The sequence below is a fragment of the Mytilus trossulus genome, chromosome 4 (genome assembly GCF_036588685.1).
Source record: "Mytilus trossulus isolate FHL-02 chromosome 4, PNRI_Mtr1.1.1.hap1, whole genome shotgun sequence".
In the NCBI taxonomy this organism is placed as follows: Eukaryota; Metazoa; Mollusca; class Bivalvia; order Mytilida; family Mytilidae; genus Mytilus; species Mytilus trossulus.
The window spans coordinates 79,217,562-79,235,140 of record NC_086376.1 but is presented as its reverse complement, the minus strand read 5'-3'; the positions used below and the strand labels follow the sequence as shown (position 1 = coordinate 79,235,140).

At 33.6% G+C, this 17,579-nt stretch overlaps 1 protein-coding gene across 1 annotated transcript in view; it reads right to left on the bottom strand.

The window, feature by feature from the left end:
- The window catches only part of LOC134716060 (protein mono-ADP-ribosyltransferase PARP14-like), a 45,155-nt gene extending 33,470 nt beyond the window's left edge, over window positions 1-11,685 (bottom strand). The window contains exons 1-4 of the mRNA XM_063578785.1: window positions 11,479-11,685; window positions 10,453-10,559; window positions 5,603-6,584; window positions 4,353-4,529 (exon numbers count right to left, since the gene is read on the bottom strand). Of these exons, the coding sequence (XP_063434855.1) occupies window positions 4,353-4,529; window positions 5,603-6,584; window positions 10,453-10,559; window positions 11,479-11,659 (1,447 nt within the window). The 5' untranslated portion in view covers window positions 11,660-11,685. The remainder of the gene's footprint in view (window positions 1-4,352; window positions 4,530-5,602; window positions 6,585-10,452; window positions 10,560-11,478) is intronic.
- Window positions 11,686-17,579: the final 5,894 nt, after the last annotated feature.

Genomic DNA, 17,579 nt, shown 5'->3' with positions numbered 1-17,579 from the left:
TGTGCAATTAGATATTTCTTGCCATTGTGCAATACTGTGCAATTGAAAAGACTTGCTATTGCACAATACTTAATATAATATTTTAGATCCTGATTTGGACCAACTTGAAAACTGGGCCCATAATCAAAAATCTAAGTACATGTTTGGATTCAGCATATCAAAGAACCCCAAGATTTCAATTTTTGTTAAAATCAAACTAAGTTTAATTTTGGACCCTTTGGACTTTAATGTAGACCAATTTGAAAACAGGACCAACCAGATGCTCCGCAGGGCGCAGCTTTATACGACCGCAGAGGTTGAACCCTGAACGGTTGGGGCAAGTATGGACACAACATTCAAGCTGGATTCAGCTCTAAATTTGGATTGTGATTAAATACTTGACACAGCATAGGTTTCTGACACAGAATGAATGTGGTCTAATGAACTTAAAATTTTTTTTTGCCTTTGAGCAATTCACTATGCTGTTGACTATTAATCCTCTCAAAAAAATGTTTGAAGAAATTTTCTTTTTATTTATGAAATCTGAAATGAAAAAAATTGACCCCCCAATTTTTTTTCACATCCCCCTTTCCCTTATTTCAAAACTGATCTCAATTCAAATTTCTAATGAAGTTTGCAACAATAGCCACTCAATAAAATACATCATAAAATATCAAAATGTAAAAAAAGTGCTTGACTGAATGGTAAAGATTGTTTTAATCTATCAGTTGGTAGTAAAAGTGAATATACATTGTATATTGTATAAAACAATGATTTAATTTGATTCAACTACTATTCTGGACAAAGAAAGATAACTCCAATTGAAATCCAATTGGAATTTCTTGCTATTGCACAATATTATGCAATTAAATATTTCTTGCTATTGTGCAATACTGTGCAATTGAAAAAATTTGCTATTGCACAATACTGTGCAATTGAAGATTTCTTGCTATTGCACAATACTGTGCAATTGAAGATTTCTTGCTATTGCTGAATACTGTGCAATTGAAAATTTCTTGCTATTGCACAATACTTAATATAATAATTTTGGATCCTGATTTGGACCAACTTGAAAACTGGGCCCATAATCAAAAATCTAAGTACATGTTTAGATTCAGCATATCAAAGAGGCCCAAGAATTCAATTTTCGTTAAAATCAAACTTAGTTTAATATTGGACCCTTTGGACTTTAATGTAGACCAATTTTAAAACGGGACCAAAAATTAAGAATCTACATACAAAGTTAGATTTGGCATATCAAAGAACCCCAATTATTCAATTTTTGATGAAATCAAACAAAGTTTAAATTTGGACCCCGATTTGGACCAACTTGAAAACTGGGCCAATAATAAAAAATCTAAGTATATTTTTAGATTCAGCATATCAAAAAACCCCAAGAATTCAATTTTTGTTAAAATCAAACTAAGTTTAATTTCGGACCCTTTGCACCTTAATGTAGACCAATTTGAAAACGGAACCGAAAATTAAGAATCTACATACAAAGTTAGCGTCGGCATATCAAATAACCCAAATTATTCAATTTTTGATGAAATCAAACAAAGTTTAATTTTGGACCCTTTGGGCCCTTTATTCCTAAACTGTTTGGACCAAAACTCCCAAAATCAATACCAACCTTCCTTTTATGGTCATAAACCTTGTGTTTAAATTTCATAGATTTCTATTTACTTATACTAAAGTTATGGTGTGAAAACCAAGAAAAATGCTTATTTGGGTCCCTTTTTGGCCCCTAATTCCTAAACTGTTGGGACCTCAACTCCAAAAATCAATATCAAAATTCCTTTTGTGTTCATAAACATTGTGTTTAAATTTCATTGATTTCTATTTACTTAAACTAAAGTTATTGTGCGAAAACCAAGAATAATGCTTATTTGGGCCCTTTTTTGGCCCCCAATTCCTAAACTGTTGGAACCAAAACTCCCAAAATCAATCCCAACCTTTCTTTTGAGGTCATAAACCATTTGTCAAAATTTCATAGATTTCTATTAACTTAAACTAAAGTTAGAGTGCGAAAACCAAGAAAATGCTTATTTGGGCCCTTTTTGGCCCCTAATTCCTAAAATGATGGGACCAAAACTCCCAAAATCAATCCCCACCTTTCTTTTGTGGTCATAAACCTTGTGTTAAAATTTCATAGATTTCTATTCACTTTTACTAAAGTTAGAGTGCGAAAACTAAAAGTATTCGGACGACGACGACGACGACGACGACGACGACGACGACGACGACGACGACGACGACGACGACGACGACGACGACGACGACGACGCCAACATGATAGCAATATACGACGAAAATTTTTTCAAAATTTGCGGTCGTATAAAAATGAAGAATCTACATACACAGTTAGATTTGGCATATCAAAGAACCCCATTTATTCATTTTTTTATGAAATCAAACAAAGTTTAATTTTGGACCCCGATTTGGACCAACTAGAAAACTGAGCCAATAATCAAGAATCTAAATACATTTTTAGATTCAGAATATCAAAGAACCCAACCGATTAATTTTTTGTCAAAATCAAACTAAGTTTAATTTTGGACCCTTTGGACCTTAATGTAGACCAATTTGAAAATGGACCAATAATTAAGAATCTACATACACAGTTAGATTCTGCATATCAAAGAACCCCAATTATTCAATTCTTGATGAAATCAAACAAAGTTTAATTTTGGACCCTTTGGGCCCCTTTTTCCTAAACTGTTAGGACCAAAACTCCCAAAATCAATACCAACCTTCCTTTTATGGTCATAAACCTTGTGTTTAAATTTCATAGATTTCTATTTACTTGTACTAAAGTTATGGTGCGAAAACCAAGAAATATGCTTATTTGGGTCCCTTTTTGGCCCCTAATTCCTAAACTGTTGGGACCTAAACTCCAAAAATCAATACCAACCTTCCTTTTGTGGTCATAAACATTGTGTATAAATTTCATTGATTTCTATTCACTTAAACTAAAGTTATAGCGCGAAAACCAAGAAAATGCTTATTTGGGCCCTTTTTGGCCCCTAATTCCTAAAATGTTGGGACCAAAACTCCCAAAATCAAGACCAACCTTCCTTTTGTTGTCATAAACCTTGTGTTAAAATTTCATAGATTTCTATTCACTTTTACTAAAGTTAGAGTGCGAAAACTAAAAGTATTCGGACGACGACGACGACGACACAGACGACGACGACGACGACACAGACGACGACGCCAACGTGATAGCAATATACGACGAAATTTTTTTCAAAATTTGCGGTCGTATAAAAATGTGTTTAATCCTTATAATTCTTCAGCCAAACATACGCGATTATTAATTTCCATTATTACTTTGATGGCTACTATATGTACCATCGGAAATACAATGGCATATCGTAACTAAGGAGTACGCCGCCATCTTGACTTTCTTAAAAACTTTAATGTCCGATAAATGCAACAGAATCTAAAATGAAACAGCACCTACCTCAAAATCTTCATTTTAATTAGATACTATCCGAATTTGAAGCGTACAAGTAACGAAATAATCTTCCATCTGAAAGTTTTCAATCGTATGACGTCGTGTTTTGCCATGACATAAATTCGCCAAATCATTTGTAAAATTTCCCGGAATTTTATTTAAATTTTATTTTTATACATTTTCGAAGCTTTAGTGCATTTATTTTATTTCTTTTTCTTTTTTTTTTATACATGCATTAGAATAGATAGAACTGTTATGCAATTGTTTTATAATCTCAACTTGCTGAAAATCCCAGTATCCCTGCAAGAATGTGTATCGCGCATGAATAGATTCCGAAAGAAGTTTTGGAAACAAAAGTGTAAACCAAAGTGAAAAATTCTAATTGACCAATCAAATTCAAGTATTTATAGATATGCAAATGATATAAGAATTATTTAGTGCTGTTCTTATTAGTAAATTAAGAAATTCATGGATTGATAATGCATTACATCTTTAAAGAAATTTGAGATTTGGTTAAGTATTTATTTAAATAATTTTCTGCAAATAATTAACAAACTTTATAGTTAGTTTAATCATATTTTATGGTTCAAAAAGGACAAATGGATTAGACACAAGTTTTTCAACTCAGTAACATTTTTTCCAAAAAATTAATGATTGTGTACATATAATTATGAACAGCAGGAGAAGTGGAATATATTTCAATGAGAAAACAACATAATGACCAATCAGATCACATCTAGAAGTCACACATTGACCTTTCAATGCTTATCCATCATTTTGATAAATACATTGTACATTTTCTTTTGAAAATGACCATTCATGAAAATGCAGTTTTCAATTTTAGCAGTGGACATCTTTAATCAAAAAAGCTTAAGTATAATTTTTTATAATCTTTAAACACAGAGTTACTAACCATCCTCCTCCTCAAATGTAATAATAGCAGTATGACTGTCTTCATCATAATCAAGATCTTCAATGTCACCTCCTCCTGACTTTCTCTTGTTTTCAAAGAAAAATCTGATGGAATCTTCTGAGGACCCACTAGGAATGTTAGAGACTTTTATCATCTTGATGCTCTCCTCAACAGTTTCTGTAAGGATAATTCAAATTTAAGAAGTAAGAGATTTTCGCAATGTGAAAAAATAAAATTATTTTTTTTACTTTACAAAACTCATTCCTCAATAGTAATCCTTTGATAAATGCCTTTAAGTAAAAACACAATTAACATATACCAGGTACTCACAATTTGTTATTAGACTAAATGAAAATCTTACCATTGTAAAAGAACTTATTTTTCACATTGAAATGCCCAACATTGTTTGTTATAGCGAACCCTATTGAACCTTTCTATAGATTCATCTGCAAGTTACCTGTCCATTTAAACTTTTGTAAGTTCTATTGTCCCATCTAACAAATACAACAGGTATTGTTCTCTGTATAGTTTATTCACCAGGACCTTTAAATTTCTTCTAAGAGAAATATATCACTCATTGATTAATTTACCTGAGTAAAAAATTTATCTGCTAAATTAGATGGAAATAACGTGTACTATTTATAAAAAACTGTATATGAGTTTGAATGTATTATATTTTCAATCTGTTGAATATAAACACTGATTCAAACATTAATAAAAGTTGATTCCTAAAAAAAATTAACATTATTCCTATTTCCAAAAACAAATTGATAAAAAAAAAACTAAAAATGTTGATGTTTACATATTAAGGCCTTCTTAAAAGTATTCTATAACTAAACAAAAACTAAAAAATGCAAATTTTCATACGAACAATACTTTTTATTTTAAAAACAAACTGTTTATGATTAAGTTATTATTTATTTTGAACATATTGAAAAAAACATTATAAATGTTTAATAAACACGAAATCACAGGCATTTTTTTTTATGTGAAACATGCAATTTCTATCAATTTAGCAGATAAATTTTCTACTGAGGTAGATTAATCAATGAGTGATATATTTCTCTTAGAAGAAATTTAAAGGTCTGAGTGAATAAACTATACAGAGAACAATCCCTGTTGTATTTGTTAGATGGGACAATAGAACTGCCAAAAGTTTAAATGGACAGGTAACTTGCAGGTGAATCTATAGAAAGGTTCAATAGGGTTCGCTATAACATGGCTTTTAATTACATAGAAGGTTCTAATACCTTTTTTCTCCCCTTTATTGGTAGGTGAAGTCTCTTGATAGCATTCAGTTACTCTGCTAGCTTCCACTGATTCAAAGTCTATCTCCTCATCCTTGTTATATGATGCTGATTTATATGATGCATCAGAGTTATACCCATCAGTCTTTTCTGGATTCTCTTCTTGTGTAGTCACTGGTTTATGAATTGGGCTTTTAACATTAGTATGGTCCAGGTCTACTGGTGGCCCACCTGGAGGATAATGTGGAATTATTCCTCCTTGTCCAGGTTGTGGCATTCTCATGTGACCCTGATGTTGATAAGGATTATTTGGTCCCATTGGCATATTTTGTGGTCCCATATGAGGTTGTGGATGCTGTTGGCCTTTTGTTTGATATTGATGTCCATCATCTTGTGGATAAGGATAGTTTGGAGGGACTGGATATCCATGATAACCTTGATAATAATGTGGATAAAAAGGATAAGGCTGAACAGAGGGACCTGGAACATCATCTGGACCTTTTTTCTCACTTGTATCTTGTTCCTGAGGTCCATTATATTGATATGGCCAAGGCATGTATGCTCCAGGTGGCATGAGGACTTCAGGTGGCATGTATCCTCCAAGTTGATTGTATTCTCCTGGTACTTGTGGATATTCTATTTTGGGCATTTTATCACCAGGTGGAGGTCTATTCATCTCATGCTCAGATTGTGGTCTTTTCAAATCTGGATGAGACAGTGGTCCCTGTAAATCTGGTTGTGATGAGTGTCCTCCATATGGTGGTAGCTGATGTGGATGGTTGTAAGGATAGCCTGGTCCTGGTCCTGGGTATGGCCCATATGGCTGCTGACCTTGGTCACCATGGGGTTGCTGTGGAAAAGTTGGTCCTGGCATTGGCATATCTTCTGTAGGATATATGTCATCATAATTTGGTGGTTGGTTTGTTGTTTCTTCCAGTTGGTTTGTTGCTCCTGCTATGTCAAAAAAGTCTCCTGAACTTTCTTCCTGTTAAATAAAATTATGTTGTGGTATGAATAAAATGTGAAGGTTTTCATGATTGTACATGCACATGTATGTATATAAAATCTGAAACTAAAAAAAGGCTGGGTTTTTTTTTACTTGCTTGTCAAGTTGTCTTTTTCACACATTCCCCATTTTCATACTCAATTTCAAATGTACAGAAATTATTGAATTAAGATACACATTCAGTCATAAGTTCCTAGAGAAAGAGATGATAGAACAAATACCCTGTACGTGGAAAAAAGAGCAGCTTTTGGAAAATGATATTTTAAAGAAGTTTCAAGCTTCAAAATAACCCATCAATAGACATGGAAATAAAAATACTGTTGGTGGATATATTAAGCAGTTATATAACATTATTATTTATAAAAATAGTAATTCAAATAGAAATTTCTATAAATTACAAATGAAAATTGAGAATTCAATAAGGCCAAATAAAAATATATGAGTATTTCCTATTTCTCTGTCTGCCCTATATTTTAAGCTTAGAAATAGCCTTCTTCAAAGTTGTTTTAATTTGTCATTTTTCAATAAGCACTGATAAAGTCATAATTTCTCTCCCATAGAAATATTAGACACGATAGACTCTATGTAACAAAAAATTGTAAAATAAAACAAAATCCCTGCCTATATATACACTATTTTTTTTTTAAATGTAATAGGAAGCACATATTATTTCATTTAGCCTAATAAAAATTTCTTTTTCAGTAATCAAGGAAAAGTTTCTTTCATCTTTTAATCACCTTTTCATACTATGAAAATGAGATACCAAATCAGGGTAATATGATTAGAGTTTTATGATAAAAAAAAAATATCATGCAAACTGATACTTTAGGCTGTATTAATATGATAAATATTAAACATTGTACTTTCTAAATAAGTGATAAATAACAGGAGATGTGTGGTATATGTACATTGTAAACATCACTGAAACAGTAACCAAATAAAAGAAAATGAAAAAAACAATAAGGTCGACATGCAATTTTCAGCAATAGTCAGATTGTTGTGTCACTTTTTATTCAATCCCTATTTATGGATGATATGAATGGTCAAAGATTGTGAAGGAGATATGTTAACAAGACAGCAAAGTGGAAAGGGATAAATATAAGTTGCCAAACTGGTTTCCCAATCCACTGTAAATAAATATGTTTAAACTAAACTAAGACAGCAACCCAACAACACAGAATATAACAATGCATTGTCAAATCATGTATACCTGTATGCCATTCCTGAAACATATTTGCAGTTGCACATCCCCTAAAATCAGGATTGGTAATGTGCAATTGTACATAAGTAAAAACTTTTTTGTGAAAGCTTGGTTAACGAGTGAGTGGTGAAAAATAATATTTGTCCAATTCTTGAACCAATGCATGTATACATCATAAACTTAGTCCTCTGTGCACGATTTTATCATTATTTTCGCAAATATATCATATAAATGTCATTTTTTTTCTCTTTGTTTGTTATGATTTAACAAATATGGCTGCTCATTAAATGCCGTGTTTTGAAGCCGAGTTTTACCGATTGTCACCTTATATTAAACAAATCACAAAAAGCATGGGTATTGAGCACGTGTTTAACATGTATAATCAGATATTTGTTTATTTCAATGACAGATCCATGTGTTTTGTGGTCACCGAATTTTTACGAGCAGGGTTCACGCTCGGGTCACTATGCATAGGGAAAATATGTGGGCGAATTGCTTCCTGGAAGCAAGCAATTACAAATAAGTAAAATTCTTCTAAATGTGGACAAATTAAAGAATTTTCCCCAGAAAAAAAGTATATGTACATAAGTTGTATAATGAAAACTATCCATTTAGTTATAAAAAAACATATGCATACTTTTTTTTAATTTGAGGTTTCTTATGACTTTAACACAAAATTTTCATTTAAGTAACATGACGAGCCCAACTGGTGGGACAGGAACTGTATACTGTACCTTTTTCAACATCTCACACTTTTATGTTGTTGCTCAATCTATAGTTCCCTTTAAGTGCTTTGAGGACTAGCATTGTGTGTCTATTCCACTTGGTATTTATCCATTGTGTTGTCTCTTTTCTTTGAAACCCCAATTTTACCCCTTTCCAAAACTCAACAGGTGATCAAGTGATCACAGATAACCCCACCGACAGCAAATTAGAGATCATATGATATTATCCAAAATCCACAAACAACTTTTTCACAATCAACTTCAATATTAATTGAATGGTAAAAGTGAAAATGACAAAATTAACCTTGTTTAGTGGTCCAAAATATTCCATTAAAATTTTGATTAATTTAAAATAAGAGTTCTTCAATAATTTCAATGATTCATCTTTCTTTACCAAAATTCTCTATATTTCCACAATCAAGTTTGATTACTCTTTTAAGTGAAAATGGAGGAAAAAGAATTTGAATTCTCATAAAATGCTCTGCAGGAAGCAGTTTGGTATAACAGCAGACATTGCAAATGTTGAATCCTGAACAGTTGTGTAAAGTATGTACACTACATTCAAGCTTGACACAGCTCTGAATTTGAATAGTGATTAAATATTTGACAGAGCTTATAGGTTTCTGACAAGGAGTAAATGTTGTGAAAGAACTGAACATTTTGAAATTGGACTTTACCTTTTATTATCCAATAATTTGATTTTGGATGTAACACGTCTTCTGATTGGCTGACGTTATTTTGTTATGAGCCCATAGACATAATTTAGTCATGTGACTGTGACGTCATCCATGTTTTTTCATGGTTTTCTACGGTTTAAAATGGAATTTTAAATTAAATTATAAGAAATGACTGTAATATTTTTTCTGTCTATTCGAAATAACATAAAAAATGTGGTGCACATTGTTAAATAACCCGCTACACATGTTATTCAGTGTGCACCACATTTTGTATGTTATTTCTTCATAGACAGAAAAAATATTACAGTCATTCCTTAAATATATATCAAAAATCTAAAGACTCCTTTGGATTCAGCATATATCCATCTGCACCTAGAATTCAATTTTTGCGGTCGTATAAGAAGGGTTCTCCATCCATCCATTTTCCAATAAGTTCCTTCCCTGAGCACAACTAGATACAACCACAGAGTTCCAACCCTGAACAGTTGGGGCAAAAATGGACACAATATTAGCACTTGATGCAGGTTTGAATTTGGATTGTAATTAAATATTTGTCACATAGGTTTCAGAATAACTTACTTTTACTGTAGTCCCCCACCATAACCACTAGGAGGAGGGTTGCAATCTCACAAAACATATTTCTGTCCCAAATCAGGAGACTCTGGGCTTTGTTGGTTTTGTATGTTTTTTTATTTCTTTCACCACATTTAATCTTAATTTCATTTATATGTTTTGGTGTTTAGTTTGACGTCCATTTTCACTGAACTAGTTCACAGGCCAGCTGAGACCAACCTCTTTGTGCAAGTTTTTCACTGCTGCATTGAAGACCCACTTTACAGCTGTTATCTGCTCTTTGATCTGGTTGTTCTTTGACATACTCCCAATTTCCATTCTCAATTTTATCTCCAGAAACCATTTTTTGGGGCATTTTAAACAATCAAGTACAATAACTTGAAAATTTGATGCAAACATTTAATTAAATCTGTCTTATAATGAAGTCCAAAGTTTACTCCAAAAAGTGGTTCTTTTTTATATCTGCAACAGTAGCGTGAAGTGTGATAAGGACATGAGGATTCCTATAAACATGTTCCCAAGGGTATGTGTCTACTGGGGATATACATAACTTTATTAAGAAAATTTTCAAATTAAACTAACATTTTGACATTGAACTTTTCTCTACACTTAATCATGCTTAAGTCATTTTTGGCCTTACAGCTTTATTGATTGTTGTTTAGAGCTCCTACCTGAAACCAGTCATGTGGTACATCACATGGTCTCTGACATTGATGTATCATAAGATAATAGCCATCTTCAACCTTAAACCTTTTCTTTTGAACAACATCTTCAGCCTCTGTAAGGAAAAACAAATGAGAATGGTGAATTATTGATAAAGTATAGACATCCAATGACAAGAATTCAAACTTTTTTTTGAAAATCACTTTACAAAGATTTAACATTATTAAAGCAATTCAAATTGTTTAGGGTAAGTTAATATTTTGTATAGAATGTCAACCTAAAAAAAGTACATACAATTGTTGAAAAAAATTGTTTGATCTGAAACTACATGTATTATCCTGTAATACTAATGTTGCTCATAATAGGTCAAACTACAAACAGTGGCACATTACATTGACAGAACAGGCAGATTCAATACTGCTGTTCCTAATCCCAATCTTAACCAGAACATATCATTAGCAGAAGAAAATATGTCGAGAAAACTCAACAGAGAGGAAACATGAGGGGGGATAGGAGGGGTCCTGATCCCGGATTCCCGGACTTAAAAAAACGAAATCCTGAGGTCCCAAATTTAAATCAAGTAAATCCTGAGGTCCCGAAATCCGAAAAAAAGGATTCCCGGATCCCGAAAGGGTCAATCCCGGAATCCCGAGCTTAAAATTACCGATCCCAGAGTCCCGATAAAGGTCCTATCCCCCCTCAAACATTGGGACAATTCATGCCAACAGGCCTTAATTCTAAGATTGAGGATTGAGGTCAAAACTACCACAGACAATGATGATGTCTTGAAAGGATATTTGCCAAAGCAAGAAATTAAAAAGCATTTCAAGAGTTCATAACTAATTGGACTAATCTAGGTCAAAACAGGAAAAGTGAAAGTATAAAAAGTTTACTGAAAGTCTATCATAAATGTCTTTCAAAGTCACCATAAATTTCGCAGTTTGGTTTTAAAAGATGGATGTAAAGAAAAATATCAATACTATATGTTAATTCAATTATTCTGCGTTTCAAGAATTAAAATAACTATTGATTACCATCTTCAGAAGCAAACAGAAACAACCAATGTTTTGTTGGGTCGTCCTCATTTGGCGACGGACTTTTAATCGTAGAAATTTGTTTGGCCGACGAAAAATGTTTTCTCATGTCATCCTGATTCAATTTTCCATTCGGGTCTTCAACATATACACATCTTTTAGTTAAATTTGATCGTTCCATCTTTCTTCCCTCTGAAAATGTTAAGGTGAAAGGTATACCGGAAGTCAATTTTCATTGGTTATCCAAAAATAAACCTGGAATTTCCCTAGCATTTCTCAAAAATGAAAGTAATTTTATTTCGAATTTCGTTTCTCGAAATTTCAAATGTTCAAAATCTTATTTTTCAGTTATCGTTTTGTTTACCTTTTCTTATTATCATTATTTTCAAACTGAATTGGAACCAATCTCGAGATGTTTATTATTCATGAATGAGTTGCAACCAAATCGCACCTATTTTGACATGTTTGACAGGGGCACTATAAATCACCATTATTATATATATAGCTGTCAAATTCAGTTGCCTTCTAATAAAACAATGATGTGTAAAATAGAATGAAATTCAAAACAGCGTGGCTGTGGCTATTGATTGACAGTTTAGGTGAACGTTTGTCTGTAACGACCACTGTTCACGACGTACCTACGATAGACGTTTAAACTGTGAGGTCATCAGAGGTTTCTTAACGCCTTTAATTATTTAAAAATTCGAAAAATTAATCAGAAATAATCTTTATGTATTGCTTTATATAATTGATACAAATCAAACCTTTGGTGACCCCATAGTTTAAGTGTCTTTTAAAAGTGCAAAGTGAGCAGTGGTCGTTACATACAAACGTTCACCTAAATTGTCCTAGTCAGTGAATGAATTTAATGTGTCAATCAATGGCCACAACCACACTGTTTTGAATTTCATTCTATAATTTATCCGTATTATTAAAAGTCTTAATTATGAAAAGACTTTAAAAAAATGCAGGCTTGATAATATATATAATGTAGCTTTGTTTCGTGTATAATTATTTAGTCATGACGCAATCTAATTAACTATCGAGTTGACCTCCGAAGACCTTCGATTCATATTTATAAAGCGATATAAACATAAATTAATACAGATATGAAAAGAAAGCGGACAGGACTTTTCTATGTCTGTTTAATTTCATATTATGAATTAGAAATATGTCAGTGTAAGTCATCGTTTTTATCTGTATTCTGACGAATGATGTTGGGGGATTGAATCCTATATGATTTACCATTTAGGTCACCTTCATTGTCGACATTCTTTTCCTTTACTTAATTCATCATCAGTGTGTCTTAGCTTAATATTACATAATTGAACCATACTGACTGCTAAAACCAAATTAGTATTTCACTTTTCCACTTTCATTAACGATTGAACCAAAAAAATAAGACGTTATCTAATATATTTCTCGTAGCTAGTGTGCCCCTTTAAAGATTCATACGAAAATTGGCGTTCTATACATTTTGTATAGACGTGTCCCCATTTACTGGAAAGTTCAACGAACTCAATTTTAAATCCATGCAAAATCCAAGGATGTGCATTGTCTCAATATAGTCCGGCCGATTGGTGCAGATATAGATCAAAATTGCTCACTTGATGAGGAAAGCATGAAACTTTGCATAGTAGTTCTTGGTTATATACCCTTTGATTTCAGCTAAAGACCCACTCTGAAAAAATCCAATATGGCGGCCATTTTCAAGATGGCGGAAACAAGGTAAAAAAATCAAGATTGTCCTAATGGTATTCTAAATAATTTCGGAAATTAAAGTATTGATTCATTAAAAATGGACTTCATGTTCTTGAATTGGTTATCAATTAATTTTAAAGTATAAAACAAATAGTTTGGGTATTTTTACAACACATAAGTTGCAAATAGGGCTGCATATACAACATCAAATGGTGAAATTCAAAATGTTAATCAATATTTTATTTTAATTGTTCTTTAAACGCCTTTAATGTTAATGGTTGGAATGAAATGGGTTGAAACGAGTCGATTGACGTTAATACAAGTCCTTTAAATGTGGTGGAATAGTAGGTTACTCATCTGAACTTTGAGGCAACGCCACGTCTTATGCCACTTATCGCGTTTTCATCTGCCGTACCCACTACATCGTCAAATTATTCTATGTAATCAATAGGTGTACCATTCTTCCGGCGGATTATAAGATTGCCATCATTTAAAGTGGTTAAGGGGAAACTATTTTCTTTTCCAACTACGTGCGTAACCAATTTGCATCTATTCATCGAGCATGGTCCTAAAATGCACTCCTGGTCAGCACTTTTAGTAGTTTTAATGGTAACAGTCATGTTTGAATTTGGCGAAACTGTGATGGTTCGTTTTATGCAAACAAGCTGAGTTAAAATCACGTTTCCACTATTAACAAGTCAGGCGCATTTATCACTTTATTGTTGATGGTAATTGTGGGAGTACTGAGGTTTATCACTGCCTTCAGTGTGTCCAAAATAACTAGCCTAAGTATAACATCGTCTGCTAATGGCTCTTTGAACACATCCCATTGTATGTTACTCTATTACTGTCGAGATTCGTTCCTTATAATCTTCCTAATAACAAGTTGTTAACCAAAACCACGTAGCGTTACGTTCTCAAAATATCCATTTTCTGCCGGAATTAATTTTTCATTTACTAATGTTATCATTGCAGCAGTGTCCACACTCATGCTCATATTCTGGTCATGTAAAGTACCTCGTACTACTATAAGCTCTTTCAAATGGTTCGTCTGATGACAATATGGGATGAGGCAGTGGGCCTCTGTTGAATTTTGTGATGAGGTGATATTTCATGGCCAATGGACCTTGGAATCTGAGTTGTCCTACTGTCCCGACCCTTTGCTCCATTGTTGGTGTTAAACTCCGTATCCTGGTGAAGGTGGCCGTTGTCTGAAATATTCGGGATTTCTTGAGTTTGTCCGTGGAGATGCTTACCGTTGTCTTCGGGGACTATATGATCTCCCGCTTAGAGGGTGTGTTGCTGATCTATATGCATTAAGCTTGGGTGTACTTCTATCTGCCGATTTACCGCGATTGTATTGCTCAAGAGATCTTTCACGTGTATATTGATCAGGTGATCTACCATTGAACTGGTGAGCTTCCATGATTTTTTTTTATCAGAAGAACCGAACTTATATAGATCGGCTTATCCAAAGTTATGCTGATTAGTTGAAAGCATAACATCAGCTAGTTTTGTGACAATTTATGTTAGGTTATGCAACTCATAATCCAAAGGACTACTCATATTTTCTGTATCGGTCGATGAAACTGCGCCATCAGCAAAGAAGACTTGTTGATGGTCGTAATTGACACTTTTGTATCCATATATCGCCATGTGGTTTGCTTTTGAGGTTTTTAATTGTTTTAATGCCTTCGCCTTGTTGAATGTTTCTGGGTTCCTATCTATTACATACCTTGAAGAATCTTTGTCTTTACATCCTCGACGGAATGCTTTGGTTCCAATCTGGTTTGATCGTCTTTTTTTGCTGAAGCGCTGCTCAAAATGTATGCTTTTTTAAGGCCTTGGAATCATCATCTGTGTTTACCTTGCGAGCGTACTCAAAGCAAACATCGGCCTGGCAATCTTGGGCCTACACACATTTTTCCTGATTTCCCATAGTAATCTATCGGCAGTTCGTTCAAATTGGTAAATGAACGCCTCCAAAGTGAGGGATCTTCTTCAATTTCCTCATTTTTAGCAGCTGTGGGCTTCGGCTCCGGTCCCTTGGACACAAGATCATCAGATATATTCTCTCTCCAGTGAGGAGTCTGAAAAAGAGGTGTTGTCACACTCTTTTTGCTTCCTCTGGCCTTTCCTGGATCGGTCAATGGAGTCCGCTCCAGAAGCGGACGAGATTGTCATAATTGGAGTGATAAATATGGGATTTGCCATTGATTCGACTGGGATGATACCGTAAGTAGGCACTGCATTCAGCATTGGAGAAACTTGATAAAAGCCACTTGCAGCCACTTGTTTCTGTAATGGTGTGCTGATCTGAACCAAATATTATTGACTTATAGTAGATGGTTAGTGTGCGTAAGAAGACACATAATCCTTTTGCTGGTATCATTGATTAGTACTTGAGGTTTATAGTATGTTCTTAAATGGAGATTGTTGTTGAGTAATTTGAACTGTCTCATGCAGGGCCAAGGGTTCTGACAAGGGACTTTTGACTTAAGGTAAAACACCATCCGTAGAGTTGGCTCGGTTGATGGTTCATGCTAACTTCAATTGAGGAAAGACCCAAGGCATGGATTTTGTTGTGTACTTTTGGTAATCTTGCGTTGTACTGGCTTGGGTCAAATTTTGGCTTAGATAATGTGTCCATTGTAAAAATATCAACTTCTTTATTTCGATTGTCCACTGATTCATTTACAATAGATACAGTTGTTGGAATGTACCCTGCTGTTTGAATGCACTTTTAAATTGAACTGTCTCCTTCCTCACTTGTTGTCAATTGTCCATTCGTCTCCCCACAACATTGAATATCTGATTGGTCTGAGAACCAATTTCGCCAAGCAATTGTTATTAGCCTTGTGATCTGAAGTTGCTGAGATCATATTGTTTTCATCTTTTTGTTATAAATATTCATTGCCTCCTTCTGTTCAGCTTGAAGCGTAATGAGACTTATTCATATTTTATGTATTCGCGCTTCGCTATGTTTTATATTGCGATAAATCTCAGCTGTTCTTTGAGCATTTGATTTTCTATCTGCTAAATATTCTTGGTACAATTGTTTCATACTCATTTCGGAGCTGTCCTCTGTTAAAGCGTCTTCAGCTTTATGGGTTTCTCCATATCCCCAAATAATTCAGTTTCAGCCATATCAATGTTCTTGTCCTTGTTGTCCTCAATTCTTCGCCATTACATTGCTATGTAATTAACTGATTCTCAATTCACAGTTTAATGTCTCAAACTGCAAAATATTGCGACCCACGAGATAAAAGAGGGACGAAAGATACCAAAGGGACAGTCAAACTCATAAATCTAAAATAAACTGACAACGTCATGGCTAAACATGAAAAAGACAGAAAAACAATAGTACACATGACACAGCATATAAAACTAAAGAATAAACAACACGAACCCCACCAAAAACTAGGGCACTGAATAATGTCTTAAGGCAGATAATCCCAAATCACAGCTTTTATGTGTGACCCAAGACAACAAATAGTGCAACCATCAATGAAAGCTACTACTACAGCTTTTTTGAAAGCTACTATTGCAGCTTTTTATGAAAGCTACTACTTTGTGTATGAAATAACAAGCAATGCAAAATCAGAAAGGATACAACTTGTACAGATACCAAATGACACTATTCATTACTTAAATGCTTATATTCAGGTCAATGCTCAATAATGAATACTTGCTTTTTTTTCAAGGCGGCCATTTTTAAAATAGCCGCCATTTTGTATTTCAAAAATAGATCAAAACAAAATCTTGCTAGGTACACCAAGTCATTCAAATATGTTGATTTTTGTGCACCAAGCATCAAATCCACTAATTTGTGCAATACTGGAAAATATTTTAGAAAGTACGGCAGCCATCTTGAAATTAGCCGCCATATTGAATTTTGAGGGTGGGTCCATAGCTAATATTGATCAGTACACATAAATGTAACATCATGCAAAAATTGGTGCTTTCCTCATAATTTGAGCATTTTTTTCACCAATCGGCCGGACTATAACTCTTTGTTTTACTTGATATTCCCGATTTAGTATACACATTTATGATATAATTGGTTTACGGCTTTTAAAAAAGTATTTCTTGCCGATCCCTGCCAAGTGTTTGAATTTATTTGAAAAATACCGAGCACGCAAAATAAGACTTTGAAAATCACGATGCACGTAAAATTAAATAAGCAGAACACGTTCAGTTGAACAAGCCACCCGTCTTGCACGACTGAACGTCAAATAAAAAAGTAAAAACACGTTGAACGTGAAATAAAAAACGGCGATCACGTTGCACGAAAATAACCCGTTACCACCCTCATTTGTGAGGAAGAAAGAGATTGTGAAGTTTATATTAGTATAAGGTCAACTTCTAACAGTATAATTCATTGTTCTTGATAGGAACAA